The 17,955-nt window shown below is 46.8% G+C and overlaps 1 protein-coding gene across 1 annotated transcript in view; it reads left to right on the forward strand.

The window, feature by feature from the left end:
• The first annotated feature begins 2,705 nt into the window (after window positions 1–2,705).
• Window positions 2,706–17,955, forward strand: part of TBX15 (T-box transcription factor 15) — a 94,907-nt gene continuing 79,657 nt past the window's right edge. Inside the window, exon 1 of the mRNA XM_061365383.1 lies at window positions 2,706–3,713. Coding sequence (XP_061221367.1) covers window positions 3,512–3,713 — 202 coding nt within the window. The 5' untranslated portion in view covers window positions 2,706–3,511. The remainder of the gene's footprint in view (window positions 3,714–17,955) is intronic.

Raw genomic sequence — 17,955 nt, forward strand, 5'->3', positions numbered from 1 at the left:
AGTCCAGTAAATCACGCGCTCGCGTTATGGGGCAGCCTTCAGCCCCCACCCCCGGACTACTTTTAACGTTGTTTTCAATTACGAACTCACAAAATAAAGAAATAAAGAAAAATATATTAAAGTGTAAATTCCTAGGGCTAGGTCTGGCTAAAGGACCCTCGGTAACGCTTTCCTTGCGGTGGAGCAGAGTTTGAAACTGGCTGGGCTCAGCCCCTGCAAGCAGCACATCTGGACAGCACTCCCGCCCCGCAGCCGGCTCCCCTTATTTCCCCCAAAATATTTCCATATCTAAACAAATATTTTCAGGCTCGCTCTACAACAACTGGAAAGCGGGAGTGAATGATTTCTTTATAAACCCCGGGGCCTGGCCCTGCGACCCTTGCTCCTGCCACTTTATTCCAGGGAGCAGTTTCCTGGATTTAATGGGAGCAACCCCTGCGAGTGAGGGTCTGGAATAAAGACCAGGCAAAGGGACGCATTCATCTCTGGCGGCTGGGGGCCAGAATCGGATTTAAATCCAGATTAAGCCCAGGTCGGCTTCAGATTTAGGCCGCTTGCCGCAGGGAGCGGGGACTCTGTCCCTATCACCTCTCCGGCTGGGAAGAGCCCCGGGAACCGACCGGGTGTCGGCGGCGCAGTGCGGCTGCATTTTGCTCATCGAGATGTTGGTGCAAAGGCTGGGTGTAACCCCCCCATCCCGAGGCTTGAGGAGTACGGGTTTCTCCGGGACAGTACTCTCAGCGCAGGGGGCAGAGATCCCTATGAGGGGCCAGCCTGGGCTCCCTCCCCTATCCCCATCCCTCCCCTCTTCCCCCGGCACATCCCCGTATGGCGGGGCCGCAAGGCCGCTGCGGGGGTTGCCCTTTCCCTCCGCTCGGACTGAGGAGCAGCAGTGCCTTTGTGTTCATCGCCTTTGCACTGCCCGGTGCGGACGGGCAGAGGGAGTACGAGCTGCCCTAATTCTGCCGAGCATCGGCGCAGCGGCAGGGAGGCGGGAGCGGAGCGGCCGGCGGCGGCTGTGGCTCCCCGCGGTCCCGGACCCCGCTGCCGGCCCCGCGGGGAGCTGCTCTCCCGTCCCTGCTACCCGGGGTCTGACAATTAGGGGCCGTGTTGGCACAGGAACTCCCGCTTGCTGCCGTGGAGGCTGCCCGGGTACCCGCTGCCAGGGCTCTGACACGGCTCGCAGACCCCGAGCAGCAGCGCGGAGAGCCCCTAGGTAAGAGACTCGAAAAGGGTCGGGGGACGGGGGGTGCTGCTTTAATTGTCGACCCTTAAAACCACGCTTAAGGTGCTGGAAAACAGATTTCTGAGCTCTTACATCACCCCCAAAAATTCGGTTAAATCGCCCTGCCTTTCCAACACCGTTTCCTCTCGCTAAAACGCTATAAATAATCCTCTGTTTTCTTGGGTTGTCTTTCTAAAATCTCCTCCAGCTTCTTCAAAAGCCTTCCTTGCTGCCTGTCTTCCAGAGGAGTGTTTCCGAGGCTTTCGGAAACAGGGAAACGGAATTTGTTTGTTTGTTTGTGAGACATCCCTTCGCCGGGGCAAGGACACACAGCCTGGGCACGGGCTGGAAAAGCTTGTTCCCGCTATGGGTCCCCGCTCCTCCGTCAGTCCCGCCGCCGGCTCCCACCTCTGCCACTCGCTTCCTCCGGCTGCTGACGGGAGGGGACAAGGACACACACACGACACCCCGTGTGGCAGCGCCGCTCTGCCCGGCTCTGAGCCCTCGGCGTGTGACCTGTCAAAGGCAATGAACATGAGGGGAGGGGAAAGGATCAGCGGGGAGGGGGTGTAGAGCTGCTGAAGGGGACGCACAAAACCTGTTTCTCAGCCTAGACAGCAGGGTTTAGCTTTCCTGGGATTTCCCGAAAAAAGCGGTTTTTTTGTCGCTTTTCATCCCAAATCCCTGTCCGTGCGTCTGCAACACCGGGGGGCTGCTGCCACCCGGGTGAGAGCCAGTGCTTTAGGCCGGGAATAGCGGGCTGAAGGGCTCCGCCTGGCCATGCAGATGTGGGCACCTGGGGATCACTCTAGGAGCTAAAAGAAGTATTTGTGTTCCATCCCCTGCCCCCTTCACTTCTTTTCAGCCCCGTCGACAAAACACCTCGCCTAAGAAAGCCGTCGATCTCCCCTGTGCTGTTGGAAGCAGCTCTGCGCCTTGGGGTGCATCGGAGAAACACCAGCCCAAAATAATCCCTTGCTGACATTCAGTGTGTATCCTCGCCCGCTTTTCCACCGTGGCTCGATTTATAGTAATTCTCTCCCTTTATTTATTGTTTATTTTGAACCTGTACTCGAACCTCTGGATCAGATTTCCCTGCCGTATTTTCCCTGGACGGTGTTTCGTTTGACTTCACCTATTTTTCCGCGGTCCCATCAGCTACTGAAAACACACTGTGCTTCCTTCCTTCACCTTCTCAAACTCGGCCCTTGTTGCTTTTCCTTGCGACCCCCCCCACAAGGAACGTGGGAGCTGTTGCAGACCGTCCTCAGAAGGGAGGGTTTCGGGGTAGAGTGAGCAAGGAAAGGGAAAAAAGATAATATACATGTATTTATAAAAAATAACCCTCCCTTCCCAAAGAGAAGGCGCTGTCCCTGCCGGGGGGGGGGGAGGGTAGGGTGGGGGTGGGGAAGGGGGGGGTCCGGTCCATCTACCCCACTGCCCCACGCAGCCTGCATCGCTTTGAAGTGCAGTTCCCCCCCCCAACACGTTGTTGTTGTGGGGCCAAACACCGATGCCGCCGGCAAGCTCAAGGAATACATGGCATGAGTGACGTTTGAAAACCAGCCCCTGACCCGCACCCCCGCGTGGTAAAGCCCCTCGGGGATACTTTGCTCAGGGATTAGGTGCCGGCAGCCCCTGGGTGCGGGGGAGCGAAGTGCGGGAGTTGTTACCTCTCTGCATTTAGAGCTACGGCTTTCAAACTGGCTCCCCGATCTTCAAACAGTTAATTCTCCCGGCCGGTGCTCCAGGACTCAGATGGCCAAAATTCCTCTCCCTTAAGCCCGAGTCTCCCTCCCCTCCCCATTGGGTCGCAGCTTTTGGGTCTCTCCCGACCGTTGCTTCCTATTGGCCGCGGAGAGGGGTTTTTTTTTCCTCTCTCTTTTTTTTTCCCCTTGACAGGCGCACGCAGGCTGCCCGGCTCCTGCAGGAAAAAGAAACTAAAAAAAAAAAAAAAAAAAAAAAAAAATCCCAGAAGTTTGGATCAATCAGAGAGAGACAGAAGGAAAGGGGAGAAGGAGGGAAAAAAATAATCCAGCCTGCAGCCCCTCTGAGCAAGTGCTGGGGACCTGCGCTGAGCACACCCTCCCGGCTCTGCCGACGGAGTATTGCAAGCCTCATGTAGTGCCTTCAGGAGTCTACTGAGGGCTGGTTCTTCTAGGGGTGCAGCTGGGGACGGGTGGGGGGAGACAGAGGCGAGAGGCTCTGCGTCTGGTCCCCGAGCCCTGCGCTCCCAGCCACTGGTCGCTCGTCTCGTCCGCCCAAGGGTCCGGGCTGGGGGATAAGATGAGTGAGAGGCGAAGATCGGCGGTGGCCCTCAGCTCCCGAGCGCACGCTTTCTCGGTGGAAGCCTTGATCGGGACAAATAAAAAGAGGAAACTGCGAGACTGGGAGGACAAGGGGCTGGATTTGTCCATGGAAAGCCTCAGCCCCACTGGCCAGCTAGGGGACAATGAAGATCCGACTCAGTGCCTGGACCTCAACCCCGGTTAGTGCAACAACTTTCTCTTCCGAACCCCTCTGCCCCAGCTCCTCTCGCCGCGAAGCCCTGCCGGGAGCTGCCCTCCGGGAGGGCGGCGCCGGACAGGGCGGACAGCGAGTCCGGGGAAACATCCGGGGCTGGGGGCAGAAGGAAAGGGGAGGCGGATTTTGCCGGGATTCCTTAGATTTAGGGGTTTTTACCCCCTTTTTCGGTTCACGAGAACTTTTCTCCTATTAATTCTTCCCCACCCCCCTCTCCTCTCCATAACTCCATGTTCTCCCGGGAGGGAACGGCTTGTCCCCTTCGCTTCCTTCTTCTCCCTTTCCCCTCCCTCTCCGTGCCTGCCGGTCGCGATTGTCCTTCCCGGGTGTACCGGGACACGCGTTTCGTCTTGCTCCGGAGCTTCCCCGGAAGCCGTCTGCTTCGGGGGCAAAAGAGTGGGGCACGACACTCACATCCCCCCGCGGGAGGGATCAACCCTCTCCTCTTCGGTGCGGCTTTCTGACACCTCGAGTCTGCCCCGCAGAGACATTGCCGCTCTAACCGGACGTTTCTGTGAGGGAGGCGGGCGCCCCAGATCAGCCTCGCTTCAGGGCGAGGACCGGCTCCCGCACACATACCCGCACCCTCACACCCAAGACCTCCATGGGCCGGGCTCAGCCCGGCAGCGAGTAGCTGGGGACCCGTATATTTGCCCCTGAATAGGGCACACCGGGGCTCAGCGGCGCGGCCTCACTCCTCGAACGCATCAGTGCAGGCGCGGGGAGCGGCCCGGGCACGGAGGTCTCTCCCTATCATAGGGACACTGCTCCCGGCAGGGTAAAGGGCCTCAGAGGGAGCGGGAGCAGCGGGTGAGGGGAGCTCCGAGGCGTCCGGGTCTTGCCGGGAACCGGCCCTTAGGGAGCAGCGCCGGGCCCCGGGCCCTTTCTTGGCTGCGTCGTATTTGGAGAGAGAGAGCATGAGACGCCCCTCGTGGTATTCGCATGTTTAATTTTAAACGTTTTTCTGTTTATTCATTTTTATTCAAAGGGAGCCAGTCTCTTGGAGCCGTTATTTGGCTCAAGCGAAACCCCCGGGGCCGCTCCTGTGTCCCCCGCAGGCCGCTAAAACGACGGTCCCGAAAAAGTAGTGACCCCGAAGGGTGAAAGCGCGCTGCCCTCCGCGCCCGCGCCGCCTCCCGCCCCGCTCTCCAGCGCGTTGGAATGGGACAGAGGGAGCGGCCCCGCTCTCACAATCACAGCGTGCGGAGAAGGCGAAGTTTAGAGAATTTGTCTTCTTATTTCTTTTTTCTTTCATATTGGGAGGGGTGGGGAGCAAAGGTGAAGCCATTTCTGTGCGCGACCCAGGCAGAGAAAGGGCAGAGATTTCCCCCACTTGCACCAAGTCCTCTCCGCGGCACTTGGAGAAGAAAACACCTTTTAAAACTTTAATTGATTTCTTTCTATTGCCGTGATGCTCCCCGCGCTATCAATGAGCATCAACTGCCCAAAGCACAGCATAACCCCCTCCGAAAAAAACCCAAAACTAAACAAAGGCAACAAAACAAAAATAAAATAATATTAAATAAAAAAAAAAAACAACAAAAAAACTACAAAACCAACCAACCAAAACAAAAACAAAAACAACAAAACACACCCACCAAAAAAGGTAGAAAGCATTCGATTTTGAGGTGTAAAAAGAAGTTTACCGAGTGTTTTTGAAGGGAGAGAAGGACTGGGAACTGTGGAGACCTCGCCCTGCTCCGCTCTCAAGGAGCCGCGTTTCAAATTTGCTTGTAAGAGCAGCAGCCGTTCCCGGTGCGGAGCCTAAGGAGAAGGAGGTAAAATCTGGTGCCTGGGACCTCCCTCTCAATGGGCTCCAAGAAGAAGGACAGGAACGGTCAAAAGAGCCTGCACTAAAAATTACAGCTCGCGGCTTCCGAGTCTTCCCTGTTCAAAATGATAAATACGCGAATGAAACGACCAAAAAATAAAAATATATATATATATATATATAAAATCCGTTTTCCAATAACAGGGAAGATATTTGCACCAATCTTTTCTAAGAACCGTCTCTCTTTAATTTTTAGCCACAATAGGATATATATTTAATTTTCCCTCTTCTCTACGAATTCGAAATGCAAAAAAACCAAACTGGAAAACTGCCCCCTGCACTAAACTGGAGAGCGGGAGAGGATGGCTGCTAATGCCTGAAACCTTAGAAAGCAAACGTGATGTTTTTCATAAAGCAAAGGAAATCAAGAACAGTTTGAGAAATCAAGGAGGTTTGATAGACTTTAAATAAAGTCCGCCACTGTAATTTGCGCAGTCACTTCATTAAAGCTAAATCCTCCGCGGTATACCTTTGCTGCTGGGTGAAAATTGATTAGCGGCTCTATAATGGCCACCAAATTCCAGCTTTACAAGACCCAATTAAGAACAAACTTTACACCTAAAGTATTTTGAACTTGCCAAATCTCCAGCCATCTAGAGAGAGAAAAAAGGGAGTTTTTATAGCGTCCCAAAGGTTCAAAACTCCAAGTCAGTGCTCCCGAGGAACGCGGGGCTGTTCCTTCTGCCGGAGGCATTACCGGTGCGGGTGTGCTTACGGAGAGGCCCAAAGGTTACACTGGGCGCTGGGGAATTAGGTGCTGGTTTGCGTGTGATAACGGAAATAGCTTTAGCCCCATTTATCGATATTTTCGCGTCGGAAATCGCTTTAGCCCCATTTATCGATGCTTTCGCGTAAACCCCCTCAATTTCAGCTCAGGAGGGTCTGAAGGGCTGGAAACCGTTCGTCGCTGGGAATCAAACGCCGCCAAGGGAACAGTAAGGCTCCGCTCTCCTTTCCGCGGCTCTTTCCCGTGTAGGATTTTCCTCTCTGTCCGCACCGCGAGTGACACTCTGCGGCCCATGGAGGGTTGCGGGGTACCGGTGGGGAGACCCCGCTCCCCTCCGGCTTGGGGACTTCGCGCCCTCGGTGCTGGGCATGTACAAAGTGCAGCCTTGGGGTGGGGTGGGAGGCAGCCGTCCCTCGTTCCCCCGTTTTGGCGAAATCCCTCACCCCTACCGTGCGGTTTTCTAGCTTTGCCCAGACCTTTCGGTGACGATATTGGCGATTCCGAGTGCAAGAGAGATTCCGCCCCCCACCACCGAGTCTTTCCGTTTGAGGCGAGGTGGGCAGGCTGGGGGGTGCCGGGCCCGGGGCGGGGTAGAGTTGGGAAAGGTGAGAAAAGCGAGCGGATAAATCTCACAGGTTTGTAAAAAACCATCTCAAGAGCATCCAAGTTATTTATGTCTCAACCATGAATCTTGTCGCCAGAGTTAATGTGCTGTTTTACGAGACCCATTTAAAGGGGGGGGGGAGGGGGAAGAAGGGGGTGAAAGGAGTGGGAGAGAAATAAAGCCGGATTTTAATCGCGTGCGGATTTTAATCACAGAGTTGTGAAAAGGAATTGGAGATTACAGCGGTTCTGCTCCTCTTCCCTTCCCGATCCACTTGGGGCCGCGGCCGGGCTGAGGGGCAGGGATCGCCTAGGGGCTCGCTGGAGCCTCCCCATGCTGCTGCCCGCCGCCGGGCCGGGCCGCCCCGTATCCTCTGCCGGCCCTCGGTTCTCCCGCCCCTGAGATGCATACGAGAAGGAGGACGATGATAAGGAGGAGGAGGAGGGTAGCAGGGCGCTGGCGATGGCGATCGCCTCTCCGTCCCCCTGGCAGGTTTTGTTTCAGAGGGCAGCAAAACAATGGGCTCGGATGACTTCTGGGTATTTATAGATTAAACCTGAGCAGCGGAAAGGTCACGGGGGGCCCAAGCGCTGCCTCCCTTGGTGTATATATTATTTATCATCGTTTACAGCGGTGGCTTTCGCCGGCCCTTTCCTCTGCCGCTCCAGGGGTGCAGGGACAGACCGGGGCAGAGCCGAGCAGAACGCTCTCCCCGTCGAAAGTTTCAGACTTTTTTGTTTCTGCTGCACTTCTCCCCGTGGACTCGTTCCCCTCACAGGGCTGCCCCCTTGGGCTGCCGGGGTCGGTACCCGGTGAGACGCGCTGCATGAGCGCTTCGTGGGCAGAGCAAAACAGTGCGGCTCAAAACGTGCGATTTCTCGGCTTCCGGACGGTCCCGTTCGTCTCAAAGAAACACGCCGGCGAATCTGTAAACGAATTTCGCCCGTGCAGTCTTCGTGTCGCACATCCCACCGGTATTTTTCATTGCATATATTAAAAACGCACGCATCCGTTAGAACAAACAAACAAACAACACCCCCAAACCCCAACAAAACCCACAACAGCAAAGCAATAAACAGCAAGCCAAAACAAAAGACAAGAAAACAAGACATGTTGAGAGGGTTTTGTTTTTGTCAAGCCGCGAAGACATTGCGTTACGAATTGTTTTTTGTTCCGTATGTTTTTCTGAGTCTACATTAGCGAGCTGCTACGAGGCTTTGCAACGAGAGAAAACAACACGGCACACGGTTTCAAACCTACATCGTGTTTATTACAGACGCTTATCTCTAAGATTAAGATCCGATGGCTTGAGGAAGAGTAAAACCATCCCTTTTACCTCGGCGCGTTGTCGTGCCCAGACCGGGAGAGTGCAACAGTGCCCACCCCAACCCCGCTCCGCAGCGGGGTACCTGCTCCTCCTTCCCCCCCTGCACCGCCGCAGGGGGAACGGGTTGTAAAAGCGGGAGAAACGGGATTGGTAATACGTGATTTTTGTTTGTTAATACCACTGCTTCTGACTGCTCATATTGGTGAAGACCCACTCTTTGAGCAGCGGCTGCTAAAAGCGTGAATAAGGAGTGACCTAATTCAGTTCCAGACATAGTTTCTCACTTCAGTTTTTGTTTGAGTGCTCGGTGGATGGGACTAGGATTTCGAGAGCTGGCAGAAAACTTTTCCTCGTCTCTTTCCTGAGGTAGGGTGCACTGGTGTACAGCGTCCTTTGCACGGTCCTAAGGATTTGCTGGTGAGCAGCGCTCCATAACAACGAGGTGTAAGGCAGACAGCATCAGCTTTGCCTATAGCAGAAGTCCTTGGGAACGGGATTTACTGATGCGATGTCTTTCTAACAAATGTGTGTGTGACTGGGATTGCATTAATTCATTCCACCTGTTGGATCATCAGTTTGCCTCTTAAAGAGGGGATGCCGAGCTCAGATCCATTGCTCCCTTGTGTATACGATGGGAGGAAACGCGAAAATCTGACCCTCATAATGCCTCTGCTCCCCCTGTACTCTGGCCGCAGAGCTAACGCTCTTGCCCTACCCAGAGGAGGCAGATGGAGCTGTCCAGATGAGAGCCAGGAGAGCCCGGTGGGGGCTCGGGAAGGGGTTGCCTTAGTCAAGTTCATGCAACTCTGACCTTGGAGCCGGAGGAGACAGAGAGCGAGAAGGATTTGTCTCTGCGGTAATATGTGTCTTCCTGAATTGGCGAACTCCTGCTGCTGGGTTTGTGAAATTCTTCCTGCAGAGAGGTAAATTACTCACGCTGTATTAAGGGGGCAGGTAATAGAATAATAGAGACAAACCTTACAGAGCAGCAGAGTGCTAGATAAAGGGCAGCTTGTCAAACAGCCTCTTCCTTTCTTTCATATGTATTTTAAATCTGCAGCGTTTTTTACACAGGTTTATTTCATCTGCTGGGAAGGGCAAAGCTGCCATTTCAAAAGACGTTTCTTTCTTTGAGAAGAACTTTGTGTAGGATCCACAAAGCTTCTGTTACAAGCAAAAGTCAAACCATCAATCACTTCTCCCTCCTCCCACTTGGGACTGAGCGCTTATATCAAATATCAGCCCAGCTAGCCTCTCCTCAGGAAGAAGTGTCCTGCTTTATCTGTATCTGTCTCTAAGGAAAACTGATGCTTTTTTTTTCAGATGAAAATGTTGAAAGATGTCTTCCGAGAGCTACAGTCAGGAGAGAGCATTTGCATTGTTTTACAACACAGTGCGTGCCACTTAAGTCACCTCTATTCACACAGATCACTGTTCCTATTTGATTAGTTGGATTCCTGTATGAGTCTTTGCTTACGGTACTATGTCTTCAAAAGCTAAGAGCAGTTTGTTTGTTTGATTGTTTGTTTTTAACTTCCTTCCCCCCCCCCCCCCCCCGCCTTCTGATCTAGATTAATACGCTTACATTAGTTTAAAAGATGCACTAAAATCAGTCCAAGAGTGCTCGAGAGATTTGAATATATTGAGACCTGGCTCAAAATGGTATTTACACCAGTTCTTGTTGCAAGTAAAATCTATTCAGGTGTGATTTAAATCACTTCAGGTGTCCCTGTTGAGGTCCACAGTTTATGCAGGTGTTGTAAAATCAAGTCCAATTAAAGAAGCAAAAGACTTCTAAAACTGACATTTCAGAGATCAATATTGTTGCATGGGGAGGTTGAGCCTGCTGATGATTGTTAATAGAATCCCAGGACTTTATGCTAGCTCTTAGCTCTCTGACATGCTTCTGAACAATACAATTGCTTTGCAGTAATGGGGTTGGAAGTGATTAAATCCTGGCAGCAAAAGCAGGGTGGGTATACATGCAAATGGTCAGTACCTGCCAGCCCAGGAGCTTTGTGGCTTCATTAGGAAGAGCAGCATTTCTATCTGGGTGTACAGGGAAAGGTGGGTGAATGTGGGCTGCCCAGTGCTCCAAGTGCCTCGTCCTGCCCAGAGCAGCTTTTCATAGCAGGGTATTGAAAGATTTGGCTTTTCTGGCTTATTATTCAAGCTAGAGTTTCCACAGGTAGAGTACACTGTGCAGCAATGCTGAGCCAGTTTTATTTCCAGAGAAAAAACAATGCTGTGGCTTTTTTCTGCTGATTTCCAGTACTGGCTTAGAGAGGTTACAAATCCTCCATGTTCTGCACGCGAAGCATCTGCTGCCTCGAAATAAAACGTCATTGCATTTGTTGTGGTAAAAGCTGTAGCGTGCTTTGGTGAGAAGGGCTAGGGAAAGATAACACGGTAGAATAGTAAGATTAAATAGAAAATATTTTTGAAAGCAGATTAGGAAATTTTAAAGCTCTGAGAGGAAATGTGGTGCCAATTCCAGTTCTAGCAACAATATTCATGCTGGAGGCACATTCTAATTGCATATTTTGCAAGATCACAAAACAATGAATCAGTAAATCCATCCAAGAAGTGGCAAAAGCACTCGTTACAATACCATTTACAACAAGATTTCCATATGACGTTTTCTCAGTTCAACTACCGATACGACAGTGTTGTAAAGATGGTGAAAGGACTGTCCAAGTCATACCCTGTGACAGTGGCTTGTCCAGTGTTTGCTGTATATTTGCAAATGCCAGTTTACAGCTGCTTGAGGCAAGACTCCGCCTAGCAAGTGTCTTAGGCCAGCAACAGTTGATTTGAAGCAACAGGAAAATTCAGAGGAGGGTTTTTAATTTTGGGACTGAGCAGAAAAATAGTGAGGATCATGAGGAGGCGTTTAAGTTAGTTTGAATAAAAGCTATTTTTTTTTTTTACTTTATTGAGAAACAGGAAAATGTAGGTTTTGCCCAGTCTCTAAATATTCATTTTTGCATCATCAAACTACTGAACTTTTTTATGTTACACAACTATTTAAAAAAATGGATCCCCAAACCTTCTTGTTTAAATATCTAAAAAATATTTAAATACTAAATTGCAACATGAATTTGCAATTACAGAAAGGAGATATTTTTTGTTTAGATAATAATGAAACCAAGCATTGCGATATTCAAAACTGATTCCCAGTTTTCCTTCTAACAACCGAAGTTATTTGCCAATGTCAGAAGGATTTCATAAATAGATTTTTATTTCTCCAAGGCTGTATTTTCTTGGTCAGTTTACCATATAAATATATATATGGTAAATACATATATATTCACCTTTATATATATATATATGTATAAAGAATTCCAGTTAAACTCCTGAATGGTAGAATTCAGTCCCTGCATTGTAGATGGTTTCAATGCACTGTATCTACACCTGCTCATTCCTCTTAAGGCTTTGCCTTTGAGGAAGGAAATCTTCCAGTATTGTTAAATGGCCATTTTCTGCAATGTCCCCACGTATAGCTCTTGGAAAGGAGCTTGTGAAGGAATTATTGCAAACCGCCTCTAAAAGAACCGATTTACAGTTTCTGAAGGGTACTTAAGCAACTGGTTAAGACCTGACAGAAATCATATTAATAATCAGCATACTTAAATGAATGCAGCCGCAGCAAAAATGGTTTTAAAATCAGCGGGCCAGAGCACACAGAATAATTATGAATGACTTACAGTTCTTCGGCTTCACTCAAGGACTGGATGCACTCTTGGCTTGCATTAACATTTTTCCCATGACCAATGAATTAACAAACCCCAGCCTCTGCTTTTAGGAGCTTCAGGAAATAGAGAACTCTCTGATCAGAAATCTGCCCCAAAACTAAGGAGAAAAACTGAAGACACCAGAGTGTCTTGCTTTTAATGAATAAAGAACTGTGCACTGCAGGCTTCTTAAGAAGCTGCATCAGTTGATAGTAGTATCTCTAAATAAGATACCAAAAGTGCTGACTAACTCTGTGGATGTTTATGGACAGAAAAATGAAGGAGAACACAACATAACATTCAGAAATGTATGGTGCATACAATGTGTAGGTTAGGGAGTCTTCAAAACTAGGTTCTTGATGTTTTATCCCTGAAATTCTTGTGGATCAGCTCTGTAAGTCTAAATTTGCTGTGGAAGAAGGGACCTTGGGAATAGATGGGAGAGATTCACAGGTAGACTTTTTTTCCACCTACATGCAACACTGGGTTGTCCTCAGTTCTGCTCAGAGGATCCTTTTCAGAGAACAGTTATTAAATGTTTCTTACTGCTGTTGTTAACACTTCTACAAGCATAACTTAATTTGATTAAGATATTATCCCAGTGCTGCCCTCTCATCCCTTTTTCAGCTTTGAATATGAGTGCATTTTGCACAGAAAAATGCAAATGTAGTTTTATTGTGCTTTAAGCAGTTTCCTCAGGGCAAAAAAAGGCATTTCAAAGAACTTCATGGTGCTGATTTTCAAGGGCACAGCTTTTGTGACCCTATTTTCAGTGGTGTTAAGAAGGTGCAATCACCACAGAGATCTTGACCTCTCGCTTGATTTCTGCTCTGAAATGCCTAAAACAGACACTGATAGCCTGAACGCAGCCTCCCCCCTTAGCACAGCTGTCAGGAGTGGGATAATTTTGACTTATGTACAGGGATTTCTTTTTTGTCTGTTGGTATTCTGTGTCCATCTGTATGAGTAAAATAATCATGACAGCGAGGTTAATGCCTGGGTGATCACTTTTATGCTACGGAAGGATCTTGTTTTCCTTTGCTTTTCAGTTTTGCTGTAAATGTCTGATAGTGTGAAAACTATCAGGTTGGATTGCACACAGGTTTCTGGATTATTCCCATCTTTGAAATTTCTAAGTGCTTTTGCTTTTTTATTGTGTAAACCAGTGCTCTGTACGAGGCAACAAGGCTGTTATTTTAAACAGAGAAGTTGTTTTTTACTTTAGGAAGCTTAATCTTTTCAATGCCAGAAGGTTGTAGGAAGCTGGGGAAATACAGAATACAGCATATGGCAGTGGCTGCCTAATAGTTTTTATTTTGCTCCAGAATTTAAAAGATAAACAGAAGATTTATTATGGTAGGATTTGGGGGTTTCCTGTGCCAGGCTCCTTGGAGCAAATAAAAACAGGTCTTAATTTACCATCAAACAACTCTAGCAAAGTCTCCATCTGCCTAGAGGCAAGGCAGTCACGTTAGTCACTTCAATGCTCGGGAGTGTTACCCACATTAGACTGTAACATCACAGTTCTGTTCTGCAGGTCCCTGCAACACTGACAGAGCAGCAGAAAGCCTACACTGCCCCGTTAGAGACTGCTCGGCTTATTCTGCACATAGTAATTCTGTTTACTCCATAACTCAGGAAATTGCGCCTGGGCTGGGGAAAGGGAGGGCGGCTGTGGAAGTGCCTAGCAGTGTGCCATTACAGAAATGGACAATAATTAATAGCTTTTGTGAAAATATAGTAATATAATGCAGCTTCAGGGGAAAAAAATAACCCCTTGTTCTGCTTCTTGGAATGAAAGATTCAATTGTGAAGTGGCTGTTTATTAAAAGTGTTTCAAGACTGATTCCTCGAGTTACATGAAGGTGCTGAGCATCATTTATCCAGGGTAATTTGGGAATAATTGATTTAGAAAAAATGGAGAGAGGCTTGACTGAGTACATCTGGGGCACTGAGGCGAGTAATCCAGTCTGGTTACAGCCTTTACTAGAAAAGCCGTTCAGCCCCAAAAGGGGATGAAAAGCATCTGGGGCATTTGTTGCCTCTGTCCTTTTGCCATGTCAGATGCCCTGCTCCTGGTTGTGTTCTCAGCACCCGATGGTTTGGGATGTTCCTGGCCTTCTGTAGGTCCTGACTTTTCCATGGTCTAAGAAATGGTAGAAGAGTAACAAATCAAAACTAGGAGTGCTGTAGCTCAGCCTGGATGAGGACTGGGTCCCCTGTATTGCTCTGAGGGGCTCTCTTAGCAGTGGCAGGGACATAACACACCAGTGAATGGACAGGGTCACTGTTGTGTTAGCTTCACTTTCATGCTGAGCTCTGCGTGTGTGCACTATCCTCCTGGGGATGAAGTGATGGTGAAATCAGGAAGAGAAACAGGCTGAAAGTGGGATCACTGTTGGGAAGGGAAGAAGAGAATGAGGCAGGAAAGGGAGTGGTTCAGGGTTTCATTTCCTACCCACTGGCTACTCGTGGCACAAAGAGGAATTAGGAGCTATTTTCAGACTTTTTCCCTGCAGCTGGGTACCCTCCTTTCCACCCTCAACCCCCAAGTAATGAATCGCATGGTTCCTAGAAATGAAACATACAGTTTGAAATAGTTTTTGAAGGCAGCTTAGTACATTATACCAGACAAACGTAATCATTTTGTGTAGCTTAGGTATGTAGGAGGCCTGAGGGAAAAAGGGGAAAACCTCTCAAATAAGTAGAGGATTTCCTGAAAAGGAACAAGGATTCTTCCATGGTCTTTGTTCTCTAGGGTTTAATGTGAAAAAATCAGGAATATCAGAAGAAAAGTAAAGATTCTTTAAGATGAAGTATTTTCTTTTACAGTGATTTAAAATCTATGGTTTAATGTAAAAAAATCAGGAATCTCAGAAGAAAAGTAAAGATTCTTTAAGATGAAGTATTTTCTTTTACAGTGATTTAAAAAAAATAGTATTTAAAATCCTATTTGCTACTTTTTCTACTTTGATTTGGGTCTTCAGCCTTTTTCCAATCAATAGATGGAGTAGTTTTAAGTCTATTTTACTATGCAGATGCATTGGCTGTACATTATTGATTTCCATTGTGGATAAAAATCAGCTACTTCAGTGCTTTATATTGAAATTGTCAGTATACAGAAGGTTATTTATGTGCCTGAGAGAAAATGTTAGCCATTATTGCGATGAGTGTAGTTATTTACTATGTAGGTGTACCTAGAGGCAATTTCGAATTGCTAATTAAATTATACATAGCACACTTCTTATTGTTAAGAAAGTAATTAAACAAGACTTATGATCAACTACTACAGCTAATTCAGCTGTCTCTTTCTGCTCAAAATGTATACTTATTATTTTGTGTATTTGTGTGTTTTTCCTGGGGATGGAAGGAAAAGGGAGGCAGCTTTTCTGCACAGCAGCAAAATTGATTGGAAATGTCACCCTTAGCCAGGGTGAAATAAAGAACTCTTCATTGAAATAAAGAATTAAGGTTATAATAGTTTCTTATTACAATTATTTGTACTTGAATGAGAATAGTTATTTGTGAACTGACCTGTGATCATTTTATTTATTAATATTCAGACAGTTGCAGAATATTAATGAAATTGTTTTATGGTCCTGTATGAAAGTATAAAGAATTACATCTCAGGTATACACTGCATTTACACAGTGGTGATGTTTATTGTGCAGATGGAAGGGAAGAGAAAGCTTATTATTATCATGATCGTCTAATGAAGTGTATAATTATTTTGTATTTTTTTCCTGAAAAATAAGTGCGTTTCTTTTTCAGTCTTTTTTTCCCCTGTTTCTGCATCTTTTTTTCTTTATTCCAGATTCACAGTTGTAGTATTTTTGACTTACCTGAGTTATGACTGTTCTCCTGTAAATCAGGATGCTTATCCAGCTTTCTTTCTGAAGCAAGAGGTGATTCATTGTTAGCACTTGGGCTATTGCACATACTTAGACTGTTGACTCTGTGACAGCCTGATGATCAATTTTGCTTACATTTAGCAATGCAGTGAAGTGTCAGTCCACATCCAGGATTTCTGAACATTACACTTGTACAAAGAATAATAGTTTGAAGGTGTTGCTGGTTAGTCACCTTCCTTTAATAAGACAACATTCACACCAACCTTTTACACTGTGGTTGGGAAATGTTTTCCAATGTACATACTAAGATGTGCTCTTCATTTCATATGCCAGGCTTTGCTCATTTGAGCACAGCATGTCAAATGCTCTTAACTCTTCCCTGGTATTTCTCTCATTAAGGAAAGGGACTTCAAAGAGGATTTTTCCTTATTTTACTTGTGGTCTGAGTTTGACATCGTTTAATAATAAATTGAAAGGGCCGATTGACGATATTTGAGTAGGAACACACATCTCAATACAGTGGAAGTCCTAATTGAAGTATAGAGAAATCAAGAAAGTAGAGTTTTCTGAACTAGAACAGAGGTCTTGTGTTGTTTCACTGCAGGATGGATTACTGGTGAAATCTCCATTTTAGAAAGGAATATTTTGTGACAAAATATCAGAAATTCCTGAGACATGTTTCCTCTTCCTCTCTCTAAGATGTTGGGAGAAAAACCCTTTCTTCTTGTATGCTTTAAAAATAAACAAGGGAACAGAAATCGTTCATTACTCGTTTGTGGCTGCAGAGAGCAAGCTGAAAGTTTAGTCTGCAGAGTTTGCAGAGCAATTAGAAATAACAGGCTTTCCAACTCAAATTGCTGACTCAAAATGCATCCTGATTTAGTAAGGAAAGCACAGGAATCAGTAAGCGATTGAGTCCCTTACAGAAGAGATTTGAGAAACTGGAGATCTAATAGTTACATTTTCTTAAATCAAATTTAGGCTACCCTCAAGCAAGCAGCTGAGAATTCCAGCCCATCCTGTCACTGCGTAAGTGACAAAAGTTGAACAGTGAAAATGACTTCAACCAAATATCTGATACTCCCGATTTTTAGTGAATGCAGTTCTCCCTCATTTTTGTTTTTGTTGTATAATTTGTTTTGTTTAAGAACTGGGGAGTTTTTGCAGGGAAGAAATTTCCAGTGCTTTTACTAATTCAGGAAAAGTGACTGTCTAATACTGCACAGCGAAGAATTTGGGTTCGGATGCCATTTTGCTTGTTGTATACTTTCTCCCCGTTGTGTGTATGCATAAATCTTTCTATATAGATTTTCACTATGTACACGTATATATTATACTAATAGTATATTGGAGATATTTCTTTTTTTTTTTTTTTAAATAAGACTGTAGTTTCATCTTTTTTTATTTAGTCTAATCTAGACCCCTGAATTTAAACATATTTAAAATATTTTAGAAATACCAATATTTTCTGTTCTTATTTTGCACTTAGTGTTTGTTATGGCAATGGGTACTAGATGCTAGTGTTGCGTTTGATGGCTAGAGATAAGAGAATCATGCTCACTGGAAGGTTTCAGGCATTTGGTAATGATAGCTACTGTCATTTTAGAATGGAACACCTGTTCTCGCATAGGGCAACAAAAAATGCTTTGCTTTTTAAATGAGAAAAGCATTGGTTTATGCATCAGTTTATCCCATTAAGTTTGCAGCAAGTACTTCATGTTCAGAAGTTGAACTGTCTGCTTGTCTTTGGTGAGAACCACTCGCCAATAGTAACATTCCCTTTTATCCAGGAAATATATTCATGCAGCAAGGGTTTCCCTCTAGGCAAAAGTGGAGGTGAAATCCTCTTTAGAAGGGCAATTCAAAAAGTTCCCTGTGTTAAACAGAAGTGCAAAAAACTCTTTTAATGAAAGACAGATTGCAAGCGTTTGCCTAAGATTATCACTCCGCTAAACTGAAGCAGAGCAGTTGAAATTCCTGCATCATTTACACCCCGCGAGCAAGACAAGGGCAAACGCTGGAGGGAAAATATGTGATAGTACAGGAGCAAACAGCTGTGAATAAGAAAAAGCTGCACTTTCAGTTGCTGAATCTCTTAGCAAAAGAAAATAATAGTTTAGTATAAGCCAAAAT

The sequence above is a fragment of the Neopsephotus bourkii genome, unplaced genomic scaffold (assembly GCF_033783945.1).
Source record: "Neopsephotus bourkii isolate Nb327-2 ecotype Australia unplaced genomic scaffold, CSIRO-AGI_Nbou_v1 NB_1287, whole genome shotgun sequence".
NCBI classification, from domain to species: Eukaryota; Metazoa; Chordata; class Aves; order Psittaciformes; family Psittacidae; genus Neopsephotus; species Neopsephotus bourkii.